Source organism: Mastomys coucha, unplaced genomic scaffold (assembly GCF_008632895.1).
Source record: "Mastomys coucha isolate ucsf_1 unplaced genomic scaffold, UCSF_Mcou_1 pScaffold16, whole genome shotgun sequence".
Taxonomy (NCBI): domain Eukaryota; kingdom Metazoa; phylum Chordata; class Mammalia; order Rodentia; family Muridae; genus Mastomys; species Mastomys coucha.
This window is the reverse complement of record NW_022196898.1, coordinates 80,518,532-80,538,142: the sequence shown is the minus strand read 5'-3', so window position 1 is coordinate 80,538,142 and position 19,611 is coordinate 80,518,532. Positions and strand designations below refer to the sequence as shown.

Below are 19,611 nucleotides of genomic sequence, written 5' to 3'. Positions count from 1 at the left end.
AAAAAAAAAAAAAAAAAAAATGTTGCCTGCTACTGACACCCCAGCAATTAAAATGCTTTTAGTTAGGTTTTCAGTGTCATTGATCATCTTTCACGCACTTCATTCAGTTCTCCTAGAAACAAATGGTGTTTCTCTACTCCCATCCCTGATCTCATTTTCTGTCTCTTGCTCCTTCTTTCTGTCACCCCATCCCCTCGCATTTATCTTCCTGTTTCTTAATAAACTTCAAGTACAAGAGAAAGTCTATTAAAGCAATTCTACTTTCTTGCAAACCTTTATTATTTATTTTGGTTTTCCTTTAAAAACTTTACTTTTCTGTTTGTTGTAATTTTTGTATCTATTAGGCTAATATTTTTTCAGGATATAAATAAGTTTCTCCCTTTGTTATTGATTTATCCATTTTGAAATTTGGGAGGAGGGGCGTTTCAAAAGAAAATTAAAGCTCATGGCAGAAAGTCTGAAAAACTCAGTAATTCCTTGGTCTAAATCTGAACATTAATAAAATGTAATCCCAGTGGAGATACAGTGGTGACTGAGAAATGGTCGTAAACTGGAAAATTGGGAAATGAAATTATTGCAGACAGCGGTAAGAGAGACGATGGACATAAAATAGGGAGATGGAATAGAGGGCTCTGTGTATGTGTGTGTATGTGTGTGTATGTGTGCGCATACGTGTGAGCACACACATGCATGCATGTATGCACATACCCATGGCAATTAAAATCCCTTAGTTTCTCATTTGTCAAATGAAGAATTGAACTAGATGGTTTCTAAGATGCCTTCAGACCATTTTTTTATACTATTAAACATTTTCTAGTCACTTTATTTTTCAAATTACATAACGATTGTCTATCCATACTGATATTTTTTTAAAGTAGAAGTATGAAAATTTCACCTGTCAGGATTTTAAAAGAGTTGTTATTTTCTGCCATCATTATTTGTCTGTTCCTAAATTGATTTTTAGAAGTTGCTGCGAGGCTGAAAGTTCCGAGGCAGAGGTTTGAACAATGGTTTCATTGACCTGGTAGCTTCTTTCTCCTGCACAACCTAGGCCAGTGGGAAGGCTTCCATCCCATCCCCACAGCACCTCTGCCAGGTGTGAATGCTGGCTGTTGCACAGTGACGCAGTAACATGATGCAGTGACACAGTGACACAGTGACACAGTGACGCAGTGACACAGCGACTTAAAGAGCTGTTGGTAAAACCTCACCTGTAAGAAAGCGATGAGGAGGTATCACGTGATGGTTAGGGATTAGGGAGCGGATGGTAGCAATAATTTGAGGGCTATTCCATTTGTAACAAATTTCTTCTGAAGTCTGTGATACAACCCCTGACCAAAGAGCTTTTCAGCTTGGTAGAAAAGAGAGGAAAGAGTTTAGTTTTGATAACGCTTTTTGTTTTTTTCGGTTTTTTTTTTTTTTTTTTTTTACTGTCACCTGTTTGGATTTTTTCAATAAGAGTTGATTTTTCTCACTGGTAATAGCAAAAATAGAATGAGAAAATTTTCTTTTTTCTTGGTCGTTGTGGAGAAACACATCCTGAAGCTGGTATAAAGGCTGGTGTACACACAGGCCTTGTAAGTCAAGCATACATGAATGCTTTTGGTCAAGCAGGAGTTTTTTTAAAAAGTTAGTAAATGAATGTATGGATAGCAATTATGTCTGTTGCAGAGGCAAGCCAAACCTGCTGGACATGGGCTCTTTGATGATCAAGCCCATTCAGCGAGTGATGAAATACCCTCTGCTGCTGTGCGAACTCCGGAACTCCACCCCGCCTTCCCACCCAGACTACAGAGCCCTGGACGAAGCCTTCACTGCCGTGAAGGACATTAACGTTAACATCAATGAGCTCAAAAGAAGGAAGGACCTAGGTAGGTGGGAACGTGCGGGGCTGACTACTCCCCACGATAGGAGTGTTCCGTGTGTGTGTGTGTGTGTGTGTGTGTGTGTGTGTGTGTGTGTGTGTGTGCGCGTGTGTGTGTGTGTGTGTGTGTGTGTGTGTGTGTGTGACAGTCACAGTGTTTGAATGGTTAAGCAGCAGTGACAGCGAATGTGATGATTGGAAATCCAGAGTCAGAGCAGAGTGGGAGTTTGCCTCGATAACTAAGTTCAGAAAAAAAGACCATAAAATAGACACAAAACTGGTCATTAAAACCAATCCAACAGTGTGCTCAAGTACTTAATCTCACCTGGTCACTGTGTTCCCCGTGGTATACTGTGGGCACACAGTCCTGCCACTAAATATCTGCAGAGAAAGCAGAAGATATGGCTCAGGATCTGCAGCCCTGGGAGGCTAGCACAGAAAAAGGCCAGACCAGAGCCATGGACATGTGAAGGGCTCCATCTGGTATATTTGACCCATTTGATCCTGACACACATGAAGGGTAGGGTGGAGAGGCAGCTCTAATTGTTCTACAAATAACAGCTGATCCCTAACTATTTTAAGGTAAGATATTTCAATTAATGCCCAATATTAAGTGTAGTTTCGATATGCAAGTTCTAATTCCATGGACCCCATGTGTCCCTGTATCCTCACAACTGGTTTAGCGCTCACAAAGCTCTCAGATAAGTTTGTGTTTCCAATATAAGCCAGCCTGGGCTATTTAGTGAGACTGAAGCCAGCCTGGGCTATACAGTGAGACTGAAGCCAGCTCGACATTTAAGTGATGACAGGTGTTTCGAAGTAAATGGTGCAATTACTTCCTTTTCTTTTGTTGGCTTTCTTTTCTTTTTCTTCTTTTTTTTGGGGGGTTGGGGATGTGTTTCGAGACAGGGTTTCTCTGTGTAGCCTTGGCTGTCCTGGAACTCACTCTGTAGACCAGGCTGGCCTCGAACTCAGAAATACACCTGCCTCTGCTTCCCAAGTGCTGGGATTAAAGGCATGTGCCACCACAACCTGGCTGGTTTTATTTTCAAGTATGTAAAAAGCAAGGTATTTGTTCTAACAAATTAAAACTATAAAGAATAGAATAAAAGAGTAAGTAATAAAGAAAAAGATACCATAAGCAAAATGAAAAGACTGTATACATAGGATGCCCGACTAGAAGGTATTGTTATCATTATTTCAGAAATAAGAATATTCTAATAAAAAAGCCAACAAAAAACAATTCACAGAATGCTTTGGTCATAAATGGGGGAACAAAAATTAAAAATCACAATGACGTGCTTAATCTCTTGAGCCAGCGAATGCATACCCTTGGCCAGTACTATTCAATAATATTTCTGTACTTGGTCTTACACAAAAGGCAGGAAAATGAAAATGTTCAAAAACAGTTTTACAGACTTACATAATAATCAAACAATGGATAATAAACTGTATTATGCACTATGATACCATGAGAAGATTAAAATTCAGTGACATAAAATATTGGTAGCAACTGGTTTAATCACAAAAAATGAAAGGGCGTTTTGTTTTATTTTCTGAAACACGGTTTAATGGAGCCCCAGGCTGGCTTCAGTCTCACTGTATAGCCCAGGCTGGCGTTGGAAGTCTGACCCTCCTACCTCCATCTCCCAAGGGCAAGATTACAGGTGTAAGGCACTAGGCTTGACTCAGCCTTGAGTTTTCTGTTACCATTCTTACATCACTTGAACTCAGTAAATAGTATGCCTTGTATAACTCCACGTGCACTATTAGCTTAATCCTCAACAGTGATTGCCCTTAGCCACACTGGATGGATGCATCAACATTTGGAACAAGGTGAGAGGTAACGATTATTTTAAAAACAAGCAAAACTCAGAGTGATACTCGCCTGACCTCAAGTCACAGAGCTTGTGAAAACCCAGCCTAGGATTTGAGTCTGGTGTGCGATGGGCACAGTTGTCTTTCCATTACTTTGGACCGGATTCCCTATTCCAGAGACCCCAAAGATAATATGCACCACTGGAGGGGGGGCTTTCTTATTTCTAATACAAGGATTTTCTTTTTGCTCTTCTCTGGTACTGAGGGTAAATCCAAGCATCTTCCCCTGTCTAGGGATTTCTTTAACATGAGAGGTAAGTTAATCTTGACCTTGAATAGCCTTGAGTAGCCATGTCCTTGAAGAACTGAGTTTCTGAAAGTCAGTGGGTGGGGTACTTTGTCAGAGTAGGCAGTGAGGGTAATGGGGCAGTGGTCCCTGTGGAAGAGAGTTAAAACCCTCATAAGTTCTGTCCTCAGTATATTGGTCTTGGAAACAGCACTCAGTCACATCTCCCACTGCGCTCTTCCCTTTCAGTTCTAAAATATAAGAAGAACGAGGAGGAGGAATCCCTCAAAGACAAACTATCTAAACTAAACATTCATTCAATTAGCAAGAAGTCAAAAAGAGTCACAAATCATCTGAAGATCCTGACCAGAGGAGAGTCACAGGTAATTTTTCTTCTTGGACCGCCTTCGTTTACTCATGGAGCATTAACATTCTTGGGTGGGTGGGAGGGTGGGGGCGGGGCTTGGCTTTGCTCTTTCTGTGAATCTATCTGGAACACAAAACCCATCGAGTGCCCCCAAGATCTTTATTTGCTGGGGGGGAGTAACTAGGGGCCTAGATGTCTTAACGTCATCTCAGTTTCCACTGGGAGGGCAGACAGAGGAGAGATGCGACCAAGAGACAGTTGCCAACCACGGCAACTAGCGCTCAGCAGCACGCAATCTCTCTCTCCAACGGCGTCTTGCCAACTGCATCTTCCATCTCAGTTTTATTTCTACTTTAAAGTTTTTATATTCTGGGGTTCTCTTTATTTAATCTAAAAATAAAGTAGTATTTAGATGCACAGTTCAGTGATGATTTTGGTGTTCTAACCCCCTTCTCTCCCTCTCGGCTCCCTAGATGCACAGGATATTACTGGGTGCTATCCTTAGTCAGCCCCCTAACATAGCTTACACCTTAATCTCAACCTCTTATGAGCAACAGACAGATTTTTTTTTCGAAGACGTCTCAGTGGTAATCTGCTTAAGGAGAACCACATGAGATATTTTCAAAAGACAAGTCCTAGAGTTCCGCCTAGCTCAAAGTATAACCTAGAACCCTGTGTTTATACAGACATCCCAGGAATTTTGAGGTTAATGAATCTGAAGTACATGGTCAGGAGGATGTATACTGAGAATGAAAGATAGAAAGCTCCTGGCCTGGCAATGCAACAGCCTACATTCTCCTTCTTTTCTTCCCATTTTCCCTGTGACTGCACTGAGGTTATCGCTTGCAGGACACATAATTTTTATTTCTTTATAACTTTCTAGGGATTTACCAGGTCCATCCCCCAAGAGGCTTGATGTGGAGGTATAATGGGAAAAGTTTGGGACATTAGTGGTAACTGATCATGAAATTGATAATTGAGACGTTTCATCTAAAGACAACAGTAATAAGATCAAATTGGAAATGAGCTTAAGGAGACAGTAACCCCCCTGTAGGCATCTATAAATGTGATGCAGAAATTCTCTTCCAGGCTTTGCAATTTTGGTTCTTGCTCAAGACAGTCCTGTCGAATAGAGCAGACAGCTTCTAATCTGGGGCAGACTTTTGTGGGGGCCATTATATTCTTTCCCATATTTATCATCAGCTTTTTATTTTTTTTAAACTGTGAACTAAAAGTGAATTGTAGCTAAAATAGCCTGAAGGAATATTAATTAGATTTTTCCTCTTAATCTTTATAGAGGATGGCCTGTCAGCAATGAAGCATTTCACTGTTAATCAGAAAATCAGCTGCATAGGCTGGACTGGAGAAGAGATAAATCTCAAATCAATCAATTTTGTACTTGTCAGCAGCTCAGGTGAAATATTAGCGGAGTTAGGGCGTAAGCTATTTCCCAGGGGGAGATTCTGTTCAATCCATCACGTATGTATTGAATTCTCGTATGCCAGGCACTGGGTGAGAGATTGGGACTACAGAGATGAACAGGTATAGATTCAGAATTCAGACTGCTTAGTTTTAATCCCAATAATATCTATAAGTACAAGTTTCTTGCTACTTTAGGGCAAAGACAATGCATCTGTCACAAAGAGATTCTCAAGCATAGCACAGCACAGCATAGCAAATGAAACATAACAGAGCACATAGAGCATAGGATGCCAATAAAATAACCTCTTGTTCCATCTCTAATAAGAATCCAAGATGTGAGCAGATGGGATCTGCCTCATAAAAATCTTCCAGGAACCCAACTTGCCAAATGTTGTGCAATGTTTTCCACAAACATATTGTCCTTCAGCTGCTGGATGGAAACTAGGTCATTATTGTTTCTCTATTCAAGTCCCACAGACTGTGTCACTAGGCTAAGACTTAGAAAGGAAAGACACTTCCTTTACACTCTATTTTCCCAAGTCCAGTTATGGGCTCGAGCTTTCTGCAATGGAATCTAGGAAATGTAGTCCCTGGCAGGGCAGCCATAACAATAACTTGGTCTAGCCAACTCTCCTACTGGAAGGACAATAAGGAAATACCAACATCCTCCAAAGCATCAGTTTCTTTGTCTCTAAAATGGGTTTAATCATAATTCTTGCCCCGTAGAGTTCTGTAAGAATCACAGTGATAAAGTGCCGTGTCTGAATATAATTAATGCTTAATAAATTAGCTATTGTTATTTTTTAGTATATATGCTGCCGAAGCAAGCACACTATTGTTATTTTTAAGACAAACTTCTCAATATTTAATACTTAGAATGTATCAGTAGAGGAAATTTCTTAAATAATTAACTAATGTTAATTATTTAAAAAGCACATAAGAAAGAAATTAATTTTGTTCAATGTGAAAAATATTAAAGTAGGATTCACAGAAGGGGTGACTCCTGAGTCTAATCCCCCAAATAAACAGAATTCTATGACAGAAACAGAGAAACATTCCAGCAAAACAGCATGAGAAAGATTTAGTTACGCAAGCTTGGGCAACATTTCTCACAATGCAGTCCTAAGCACCTACTTCAAAATTATCTGGGTCCTAGTTAGGTCCATAAATGAACTATCAGGAGGTGGGATCCTTAAAAACATCGTTTAAAAAAAAAAAAAAACCTGTCCAAGCATGTCAGTGTATGCACTCACAGACTTAAAGCAGAGACATAGGCCAAGGTTACTTGGCTATGTGGTTTTATTGCAAAGAATTATGCCTGTTTAACTAATGCTTTCCCACATAAGTAAAACTAGGGGATTCAAAAAAAGATCACACACACACACACACACACACACACACACATACTTCAGTTCTGAAGTTAACTATGTAAAATCAAGAAGCACGTGAAAAGAGTACAATTATTAGCAGCTATAGTAGTGAACTTCAGGCCCTCTGCTCCATGTACCATTCATGTGCCTGTTCAGACAGGTTCACCACTATGGGGCTGGTTCTGGTAGACATTTTCATTGTAATAAACAAGGTTCAGTGTCACTAGTGATGTGTGTATCTCTAAAAATTACTAGATGTGTGTAAAACCATGTTCTCTGAATGTTCAAAACACTACATGTAACATGTCACATGAACACATGCGACAACCATCTTAGCTCTGCAAATGTGCTCTTGTAGAAGAATTAAGATTATAGATCATCTTTCACATTTGAGGTGACATTGCCACCTTTCCTTAATGGTTGGCCTAAGAACATTTCTGAATCATCCTTGTGAGATAAACTAGACTATGATTTCTATGAACAAAACAATAGACAGTATAATTTGAGTATACAACATATGTTACTAAAGACTACAGGGGCAGGGACTCTGGAGAGATGGCTCTGTGATTAAGAAGATGGTTCTTGAAGATGACCCAAATTCTGCTCTGGTCACTCACATGGGTCAGCTCACAAGCTCTTGTAGCTCTAGCTTCAGGGATTCCAGCTTCAGAAGGGATCTGATATATCTGTGCTCTGTGTGCCCGTGCACATATGGGTACACACTCCCCCACGTACATGTGATAAAAATTAAATCTTAAAATAAATAAGAGAGGAGATTTGATGAACAAGCTTGCAGTCATGAGTCTGAAGTCCTGCAGCATCCCATAAAAACCACATACGTTGATCTGCCCCTATGACCTCAGCACTATGAGAGGTGGAAATGGTATGATCAGTGGAGCTTGCTCTTCAACAACTCCAGGTTCCATGGAGTCTCAAAGGTGGGAGGCAAAGAGTGGTAGACTAGAATACCTGATGTCCACTCTGAAGACAGAGAGGGGTATGTGACCTGCCTCTAACACATGTGTATGCACACACACACACACACACACACTCACACACACACACACACACACGGGGGTGGGGAGAGAACACATACATACAGTCGCACAGACACACAGAAGAAGATGCAGGAAAAGATTTTACAGTCCCATGACTACTTTGACATCAGTGAGAAGGTACAAAATAATCAGTAAATTAAGTTCATCACATGACTTGTAACTTTAACTGGACTTTAGTTCCTGCTATGTGCAGCCCCAAAATGCTCTGTTATAAAATGCTCTGTTATAAAAGCCAGCATATCACAGAGTATTTTCCTATAGCAAAGGATTTTATTTTGTAATGTGCTGGGCCAAAGTTATTGGCCATTTAAAATTTTTAAAATTTATTTTGTACCACCTAAACATCCTAGATGACTTTGAGCTATGAAGCTAAGTGATTTCTCATGTGTTTCAGGTGAAAGACGATACCTTTAACAGAGAGGAAAAGCTCTTTAGGTCACTAGAGAAGACCGTGAGACTTTGTGTGAAGAACATTTCATCCTGCCTTCAGCACATAGAGGTGGGTGAGAGACAAATGCTTCTGCAGGAGTTGCTCTGGTCTCCATGGGTGTTGTGAGGAAATTCTGACTCTTCATGTGCATGACGATACTAACCATATCAAACATGGGAGCCTGCAACATTCTGATAATGCAAGCTATAGAAAGGCTTGGTCTTTGCCCAGCTTCCTGCTGAGTCCTCTCCAATCCAAATCACCATATAGTTGAATTTTTGCTCAGATACATGTCACATGGACCCCCATCCTGTCTTCCTTATAATAAAGATGAGCACATGAGCTCATCTGTGAGGCATGTGAGGCATGAGCTCATTACGGGAGACAGAAACTGTTCTTGCCTGATTTTACCAACATAATCCTTTGTAGTACCTAAAATAAGGATAAAAGGCAGAGCAAAGGAGAACAAATTGGACTATAAAACAAGATAAACTACAATAAGCAAATGCTCTCCTACAAATAGAGTAGGCCACAAAAGACAACCTACAAATTTCTAGCCTCTTCAGAGGTTGTCCTGACCTACTTGAGAATCTCTGCTTTCAGAAAGTGGGATGCTATACAATTACACTCATTGAAAAGGCTGGCCACGGGATCCTCGTAATGGCTCGTACAGAGGACACAGTGTCCTTGGAAGCAACTTGACAGCAGCTAGGACTTGAAGGATATGGAGCTAGCAGTTACATGGGAATCAGTTAATAAGTGCACCCTTCCTTTCCCAGAAGTTTTTCTCCTGGCTATCTGTAAAATATACTATTAACAGAGCATTAACATGACCAGCTCACTGCTTTAGAGACAAGGTTCTTTATTCTAGAGGGGTGAGCTCCATCCATCCCAACTGTCTGATGTGACATAGGGCCCATTTTTCACGTCAGGTTAACAAATCTGCCTTGTATGAAGCAAGTCCCCAAACACACTTGTCCCAACAGGGCAGTGGGAGCCCCACCATCCGGGTATTGCTCAGGGACTGAGTGCCTCTTGGGAACATTCATTGGTATTTTCACAGACTGAATCCACAAAAGTGTGAGCACCTTTCCCCTGCCCCCTGGAAAATAACATTAAATTCACCAGGAAAAACTACTACTGCCTAAACCAAAGGAGAGTGCATTTTACCATAAGGAGTCTGTAAGAATTGAAGACTAAGAAGTGATGGGGGTGGGGGGACTTGAAGATGGGATCCTTCTACTCAAAGAGAACCAGAATCTGTCTAAAATTATGTGGGGGGAAAGAAGGAAATAGATTGCTGCACCCAGCCTGACAGAAGGAGTTCATGGTATTTTTTTGTAGTTTGTTTCCTAGCTTAAAGGGAAAATACAGAAAGTTTGCATCGTGCTGACTTCATTGAGAATTGACTCTTTCTTTTCATAACTCTCTGTTTCAGGAATCCATGCCCTTCACTCTGCAAAGTGTGGCAGAGCTCCGTGAGATTTCATACAAGGATGGAGAGAAAAACTGCACAGATCCCCAGAGTCAAGCTTCAAATCCCTGTCAAGACTTTGTAAGTTTTACACACACACACACACACACACACACACACACTTATACTTTCTGGAATTAGATATAAAATATGCACTAAATGCTAATGTCAAAGTTAGACTTTTGAAACAGAAGTTTTAAAGTAATTATGTTTAGAGTGGTTTAGTAAGGGTTGGACTGTAATGGAAATTTAACACAGTCTTCCACACTGTTTCTAGGGTAGTCAGTGCCTGATGAAAAACAGTATTCCATTTAAGTCTGTGTATGAGATATTAAGAATATATAATTTGTAAAGCTGTGGTTTTCTTAAAGGAGTCCATTGGAAATTCCCTGAGACCTGACTGAAGGACAACAGATGCTGTATGTGTGTGTGTGTGTGTGTGTGTGTGATTTTTAGCACAATGTACACCAGACAGCAAAGTAATGGGTTTAAAAAAAAGAAAGAACCTAGGGACCCATGAGTGCTAGGTAAACACTCTGCCAGTGTCCAGGGTCCTATATCTCTAACCCAAATTAATTGTCATTAAGAGTTTTATATAATATATATTAGAAAGCATAAAGACATTCTTAACTAATAGAATGTTGGGGTGGTAAGCTTTCCTGGGTAATGCTAATTTTAGTTTTGTGTCTTGTATTATTGAGCAAAGGCACAATAGGCCACCTCTCTGTGTTGGCTCTGTTGGCATTTGGGCCAGACTGTGTTCACCAAGTGACCCTTGTGTTGGAAGATTCTAGCTTTCACAGCCTAGGACGCTCAGCAACACCCCCACCTCCAATAATCTTCAACCACTGATCCCCCAAATAGTTCCAAACCTTAAGAAGTCACCAAGCCACATTATTCTGCAAAACTACTTTGAATATACAACTGTTTTGGGCATTATGAAATGGAAAGCTGGAATTACATTCTTTTGATAAACAAGATCTCACCTTGCTATGCAGACCAGGCTGGCCTTGAACTCACAGAGCACAGCCTCCCTAAGTACTGGGACCAAAGATGAGTGCCTAAATCCCTACAGACATGCCCAGAAGCTAGTCTTCTGGGCAATTCTAAATCCTGTCAAGTTGTCAATCAAAATTCACCATTACCATGCATACACACACATACACAAAATTTAAAAATTTAATGCAATATTCTCAAGAGCCTGGGAGATGCCTCAATGGACACCTGCTGTGAAGACTGACCCTTGGGTTTGAGCTCTAGGATCCGCTCAGTGCAAAGAAAGAACCAACTTCTACAAGTTGTCTTCTGACCTCCACAGCACTCCATGTCAAGAATGCCCTGTAATAGGAAGGCAAGATAAATAAAAATTAAGATATAAGAAAATCAAGTTTCACATTATCCACAATAAAGTGATAGCAAAGTAAGTCATTCATGAATGGACAGATAGGTAGGTAGATAGGTAGGTAGGTAGGTAGGTAGGTAGGTAGGTAGGTAGGTAGATAAGCACATAGAGAGATCAATAGACAAAAGTTTTACATCCATGGGTTTAATGGGAAGCCATGACTTGGTCTTGGTGGGTTTTTTTTTTCTTTTTTTAGGGCTTAATTATAGGAAGGATATTTTAAGAAAGCCATAAACGATGTACTCATTACACCAATTTAAATTCATTAAGCTGGTAAATATTTATTAAAACTATCTGAGCTCCACAGCCATCCATCGAACTGAGTACAGGGTCCCCAGTGAAGGAGTTAGAGAAAGGACCAATGGAGCTGAGGGGTTTGCAGCCCCTTAGGACGAACAACAATATGAACTAAGTAGTACCCTCAGAGCTCCCAGGGTCTCCACCACCAACCAAAGACTGCACATGGAGGGGTCTGATTGTTCAGGCAGCATGTGTATAGTAGAGGATTGCAAATTCAATCATCAATAGGAGGAGAGGACCTCGGCCCTGTGAAGGTTCTGTGCCCCAGTGTAGGGGAATGCCAGGGCCAGAAAGTGGGAGAGGGCAGGGTGGCAGGCATGGGGAAGTGGGAGGCAACAGGGGTTTGTTTTGGTTGTTTTTGTTTGTTTCTTTGTTTTTTGGAGGGGAAACTGGGAATGGAGAAATTTACATGTAAATAAAGAAAATATCTAAAAGAAAAAAAAAAACTATCTGAGCTCATACTATATAGCTTCTCCCTTAGCAAGCCTGCTCCATCGTTGGACAGGAAGAAGGAATTATCCTGCCTACCTCGATAAGGTAATATTAGATCTGCCAGGGTTAAGAAAGTCACCAGAAAGCATGATAGAAAAGTCGCGTTTTACTGGGTGACATACTGAAGGCTTTGAAACTGAAATATTAACTCAAAAAGTTACCCCACGACAGAGAAGTTATTCATATCCAGTCATGAATGATACTTTTCTACAAATATTGTGTAGGACAAAATTTTAAAATACGATATGCTTATCTGTTCCAACTACTGTCCCTCTGGCAAATAAATTTCCTATCTATGGGATAGTGGGCATATGCCACACTCATAGCATAATCTTAAAATTAGTAACTTGTGGCTCCCAGGCAAGTAATAAACACAGTGACTTATCCAAGACATAGTAAAAGCATTTTATTTTTTTGCTTAGTCCAGTGGCTCATTAAATAGTAGGCTGATATCTATTGATTATTTCATAAACTAAAATCAAATCTAATTTGTGTTGGCTATCTCTGGTGCCACTAACAGATGGGGTTCCTTCTCTTTTAAATTTCCCATGAGTTCAGACAAAGTCAGCGGGAACTATTTACATTAATTTAACACAGAATGTTGCTTGGATTTCCTGGAATATCACTGAGGTCACAAAAGGTAACACTATTTCCAGATTACTATAATCCGTATGATGAAGTGTAAGGCCAGCAGTCATCAGACACAGGATAAAAGTGTATTTCAGAATACAAGGGAAAGACACATGAAGGAAAAAAATTAAATCTAGGGTTCTTGCATACTGGCATTGTGTTGGGGGCTATTGCAAAGTTTTCCATTCATTATTTCAGACCTGCAACAATAGCAGCTTCAGACACCGAGTCAGCAGCCCTCGACCCTCTGATGTATACCAATACATTTAGTTCTGGCCGTTTCTGCCACAGGAGTAAGATATACATTTGAAGAATCAATGTTTGCATCGGAAACACAATTCCACCCAAAACACAAATCTTGAGATTAAACATAGGTTTGAAACCCATGTGGAGGAGTGAGGTGGACTCTCCTTGGACTGTTTGTGTCAATCTCACTGACAGCAAGAAGGTGAAGGTGTTGAGTGGGTCAGTCATAGTCACACACTGACATTTCCCCTGGCCCTGACATTATCTGAGACTTCAGCTTGGCTCTGGGGTAAGAAAGGAGAGAATGTCCTGAAGGAGGCACCCACAGCATGCATTCAGCAGCTGCAGACAGTAGAGTTATGATGCGGGCGAGCAGGCTTCCCTTCTCTCTCATCTTCAGGCTCCGTATGGCTGCTTTAAGCCTGAATAAATAAGCTCAGGCAGACCTCCTAAAAGTGAGAACTTCTTCTCAAATAACTGGGTGCTGTCCTGCTCCTTTTGAGCTTTAGAGGAGAGAGGGTAGGCCTACTGCAAGCAGTGCTGGTCATCCTTCTTTTGCTAGTGGGGCTCTGTTTTTCTTTTGCAGGCAGCTCGTTCTCAGAGACTTATCCTGAATCCCCTGTCAACCTTGCTGTCCTTATTCCCCGGGCCTCAGAAGCTCATCCAGAAACGCTATGACAAACTACTGGACTATAATAGCTCCCTGCGGCGGTCAGCAACCACTGAGTCCGACTTAGCCAAACGAGAGTATGAGGCCCTCAACGCCCAACTCGTGGAAGAGCTGCAGGCATTCAACCAGGCCGCCAGGACCATCCTGCTGAACTGCTTGTGTAGTTTTGTCACCCTCCTCCGGGACTTGATGCAGGTGGCTCTGCAGGCTTATTCCACTGTCAAGACGGTGAGCACACTGCTACCCCTGGGCCACCTCCACATTAGTCATTCAGAGTGTGCATGTGTGTGGCCCTTGTGTGTTGTCGTTGTCTGAAGTCGCCCAGATGTCCTTATGCATCTTGAATCATATGGTTCTAAAGATGCCTTCTGGTTTTGTTTAAAATACTTAAAAGGAAAACCTCCACCTTGTAGTTTACAGTAGAAGAAGAGAAAAGAGAGTCTTGGTTTTTGAGAAATTACTAAAATGGTAAAGTCAAATCAGTCTGGGGGAGATTATCTTCAATAAAATGATTCTATTCTACAATGTGTGCCTCCACAGTTGTGTTCTGATGTGACTGTGGTCACGTGCAGTAGATGTAGGAAGCAAGACAGACACTGTGCATCCTTCACACATCCCCTGATAGTATCTTGCATGACTATAAGACTCTGAGGTAGCAGGGCAGTGGTGGCGCAAGCCTTTAATCCCAGCACTTGGGAGGCAGAGGCAGGTGGATTTCTGAGTTCGAGGCCAGCCTGGTCTACAGAGTGAGTTTCAGGACAGCCAGGACTACACAGAGAAACCCTGTCTCGGAAAAAAAAAAAAAAAAAAAAAAGACTCTGAGGCACTCCAGTGCTGATTATGGAAGACTCTGGCATGGAGAAGACCTTTTCTTAATTCCTACCCATTACCATATCACCTTGGGCAAATTGCTTTATCCCTGCCTGCCTACATTTTCTCATGTGGCTACAATGAGAAGTGTGTATCTTTTGTGGTAAACGTATAGCAGGTTGTCCTTTGAATCATATTGAAGTGAAGAGTTCCAAAGTGTTAAGGTACACTCACAACTTACATTACTGGACAGCAGTTGCCAGAAGTCTTCCACCTTACAAAGTGGAAAGTATACCAATGTAACAAATACCCTGCTGCCCTTCTCCAGTCTCTCCACCCACCATTCAGCCTTCTGTTTCTATTTAACTACGTTGAATCCTTCACATAAAAGACATATTGGCTTTCTCATTGTGACTGGCATAGATTACTTAGTAGAGCACTATTGGTTTCCCATGTAACACACGACAAGGTTTTTCCTCTAAGTGTTCTGGTGAGTGTGTAGACTACACCTGCCTACTTGCTCATCTTTCTTGATAGCTATTCTGGTTATTTCCATCTCTTAGCTACTGACAATGATGCTATGATGATGTAAATGTCTCTCCAAGTCCTGATTTCAGTATCTTTGGACATAAACCTGAAAGTGGGATTGCTGGATCTTATGATAATTCTAATTTTAATGTTTAAAAATCAAAGTTCTATTATACTTTTTATTTTTAATTAGCATTGCATAGGCACATGATTTAAAGATTCAAGAATGTTTAGCCAAAGGAAATAATTGTCCTTCAATCTTAGAACTCCATCTCTCCCTCATCAGGGATGACTTCTGGGTCATCTTAGATGATTGCCTCGGCATTTAATTTCACATATTAGCTGGCACTCTTGTATTGTCATTGAACTGTCTTTCAATTTTAGGCACAAAACATTCCAGATGAATATGAAATTTCACTTTTGGTCTTTATGCCTCTGCAACATATTTATTCAAATGATGTCCCTTTGATTATAGTTACTCCATAATTTTGGAGGCTTACACAGAGTATAAACTATTTGACCTCTGTGTGAGTTACGATGCCAGTAGAAATAGCAGCGCATTGAGGCTGAGCATTTGAAACAAAAGAACAAAATGACTGACTACATACAAACATGCACCTAAGGGTGGACACTCTGCCTTCCACATTGCAGAAGAAGGGAGCATGTGCCAGGCAGGTTGGAAGGGTGAGGGAAGGATGGTAACAAGAATGTGTCAGAGAGGACCTGTGCAGAGGAGAACATGATAGAGAGGTACTGTTCAGTCTACCCTGCAGGAAAAAAATCATAAAATAAATATCCTCATCTCATTCCTATCTCCTGATCCCACATGGAAGCCAAAGGGCATGTACTGTCACCATGCTACTTACTGATCGAATGTGTGAAGTTCTGAGGAAGGTGGAAAACGAAGGGGAGGGAGGAGAACATGTGAGTGAGTACAGGCAGGCAGCTCGAAATGTGAGTGCTGGCTAGACTCGAGCTGCACACAACAGGACTGCCTTTGCCTGTTGGCTAAATCACTGCTTACAGATTCAGTGGAGATTCAGTGGTTGTTTATTGGGCAGAATGCAAGCATTAGGACTTGAGTTCATATCTCCAGCACCCACCTAAAAGCCAGGCATGACAGCATACATTTGTAACCTCAGTGATGGAGTTAGAGGCTGGGAGATTGCTCAGCCAACTAGTGTGGCCACTTGGTAAGCTTGAGGTTCAGTGAGACACCCTGCTTCATAAAGCAAAATTAAAAAGGATTGAGGAAGTCCCAGTCCTCTGGCCTCTGCAAGTGCACATATGGACATGTGCATGCTCTTATGTGGACAGACATGTGTACACATATTCTCTCTCTCTCTCTCTCTCTCTCTCTCTCTCTCTCTCTCTCTCTCTCTCTCTCTCTCTCTCTCTCCCCCCCCTCTCTCTCTCTCTCCCCTCCCCCTCTCTCTCTCTCTCTCACACACACACACACACACACTTCTATTAATTGTGTCTTCCTGCAGAAATTCTTCCCAGAGCTTTCTGATCTGCTTCATTGTGTGGTAGCTCCCTTTTCTGTGTGAGATATTCTAGATCCCATGCTTATTATAATTGATGGTGGTGGTGGTAGTAGTAGTAGGAGTAGTAGTATTGATTTATACCTATACTTAGGGGGCAACTAAGAAAGGAAAATTAGAAGACAGATATCTTGGCACACTGTTGTTTGTTTATACTCATAGGGTTCAAATACTGTTGCCCATACACACATGGGCATGGGTCCTCCACTTCCAAGGTGGAGAGAAGTCTCTCCCCAATCCATGCTGAATTTTTTTATTAAATATTTTCTTACATTTCAAATGTTATCCCCTTTCCTGATTACCTCCTCCAAAAGCCTCTTATCCTCTCCCTCCTCCCCCTGCCCACCAACCCACCCACTTCTACTTCCCTGTCCTGGCATTCCCCTACACTAGGGCATCGAGTCTTCACAGGACCAAGGTCCTCTTCTCCCATTGATGCCGGATAAGGCCATCCTCTGCTACACATGCAGCTGGAGCTAAGGGTCCCTCCATGTGTATTCTTTGGTTGGTGGTTTAGTCCCTGGGAGCTCTGGGGGTACTGGTTGGTTCATATTGTTGTTCTTCCTATGGGACTGAAAACCTCTTCACATGCTGAAAATTTTAACTGGCATGGTCTTGTGCATGTCTTGTGTAGTTAACCACAGCTGGTGTGAGTTCATATGTGTAACAGGAACATCATGTCCCAAGGACAGCATTTCACAACCCTCTTCCCCATCCTCAAGCTCTTAGATTCTTTCCAGCCCCTCTTCCACAATGTTCTCTGAGCACTGGGTGTGGGTAGAGTTGATCCCGATGTCCTATCCACAATCACAGTTGCTTACTCTCAGCACTTTGAACACATCTCTGCATGGTTAACACCCACCCTTGCAGTAAGAAGTTTCTCTCACCAAGGTTCTAAGGGGCACAAATATAAACATATAAACAGAAAAATTAGAAGGCAGCTTGACAATGTAACTACTTAGTGAAACATAAATAGGTTTTCTTCTCAGGCTTATGACTTTCCTAGTCATGTTTTTCTGACCATGTTTTCAGTAATAGGCATGATTTTCCTTCTATGAAGCAGGCCTCAACTATGATCAAGAGAGTGGCTGCTTACCCAATAAACCCTCTAGCCACTATTTCACTAATAGGTGCATCTTGCTTGGCAAGTCAGTATTGTAGCATAGCTGGTGGAGGGTTCAGTCCTGGGCAATACCATTATGCCTTTTACTTCGAAGCAGCTTGTATAGTATCTCTCAGGGTTATGAAAGATAATCATCAAGAAGAATTTCCTGGTCAGTTCAAGATTTATTTATTTGTGTCCTGCAACAAAAGTCCATGGTATCTTCAGGAATAAAACTTAACATGCACTTACTAAAGATCACGAAGAGCAACAGCAATAGCCTGTATTGCTTTGGGTGTTCCTCAGGTCTCTCACCAAAACCTCAAAGGGAAGGAAGGATCCATGCTTAACTCTGAGATTTTCCTTTAGTGATTCATATCTTCTGGGAGCAGAGTAGTTCAACAGATGTGTGATATTTTCCCTCAAACTCATTTTTAAAAAATTGGTTTTTTCAGTTAGCTTGCAAACTAATGGGGTTTTGTAAAGTTTCCTAATGTATCCTTAATTTTGGTTAATCCATTCCTCACCCTCCTCCTCCAGCTATCTGCCCCTTAGCATGCTTAAACATTTCACTTCTGCATTCTCTCTGTGTTGCTCAAATCACCTGCTTTCTGTGTTCTAGAATATATATATATATATATATATATATGTATATATATATATATATATATATACACACACACATACATATATAACACACACATGCATATATATATATATACACATATGTATATATATACATATATATATACACACATATATATATGAGTTGGATTGGAAGAACACAGGTCCTGAATAGCTTCTTTATTATGTTTAAGCCTTTGCCTGGCCTATTCAAATCCTCCTGCCTCAACACCCAGCTTCCCCCTCTCCTACTTTGATTTCACAAATATTCTGTCATTCCCCTCCTTATATGCACCCTGCCACAACTGCTCCATCTTAGTGTCTAGCTTCCATGCATAGTTCATGTTAAACATACAAGACAGGCACTCGCTAGCTCTTAACCATGCCTCTTGTAATCTCATTCCCTGTCTCCCCTGCTTGTCCCCTACTGTCCCCTGCTGTCTCCTTGTCCCCTACTGTCCCCTGCTGTCTCCTTGTCTCCTACTGTCCCCTGCTGTCTCCTTGTCCCCTACTGTCCCCTGCTGTCTCCTTGTCTCCTACTGTCCCTGGCTCTTTTGCCTCCACTGCTGCTAACACCACAGCTCCCAGAGCTTTACTCCTGGATCTTTCTGCTTCTTTCCTGCTTTGTTCTCCTATGTAGTGTTGAAGCTTTACAAAGTACCATTTTGTGAGACTTCAGTAATATCAGTAAAATTGCCCATCTTTCTAGAAGCAATCGGGTTACTCTGATTCTTCACTGTGGCTCAGTCTTACCCCCATGGTCACCCCCACCATCTCCACAACCCTGGTAGAGTCAATACCCAGTGTGATTACTTATCTGAAAACCCCCACACCGTTTCTCCCACAGGTGCCACTGCCAGTCTTGGGCATCTCAGAGATTCAGAATCAAGTGCTGGAAGAGGTTCACAACTTGACTTTTGTAAAGGACAACAGTGCCACCTTTATTGAGAGGAAACTTAGCTTTGAGAAGAAGAAGCCTGCACAGGTTCTGGTGAGCTTAGCACTGTCCGTGGTGGTGAAGAGATCATCTCTCTGCCTTGTCCAAATTGTAGCACAACGACCCCGTACTGTCGGCGCCATCCGAATCCCATGCTGTTTGTTTATTTTATTGTTTCTACCTTTTATATGATAAGCTCTGTAGGGAAGTGATGTTTGTTTCTGTTTTTTTTTTTTT

At 41.4% G+C, this 19,611-nt stretch overlaps 1 protein-coding gene across 1 annotated transcript in view; it reads left to right on the top strand.

Moving 5' to 3' along the window:
• Window positions 1–19,611, top strand: part of Arhgef38 (Rho guanine nucleotide exchange factor 38) — a 106,226-nt gene that overhangs the window by 76,908 nt on the left and 9,707 nt on the right. The window contains exons 6-11 of the mRNA XM_031376174.1: window positions 1,672–1,871; window positions 4,218–4,351; window positions 8,580–8,684; window positions 10,054–10,170; window positions 13,746–14,057; window positions 19,285–19,428. Coding sequence (XP_031232034.1) covers window positions 1,672–1,871; window positions 4,218–4,351; window positions 8,580–8,684; window positions 10,054–10,170; window positions 13,746–14,057; window positions 19,285–19,428 — 1,012 coding nt within the window. The remainder of the gene's footprint in view (window positions 1–1,671; window positions 1,872–4,217; window positions 4,352–8,579; window positions 8,685–10,053; window positions 10,171–13,745; window positions 14,058–19,284; window positions 19,429–19,611) is intronic.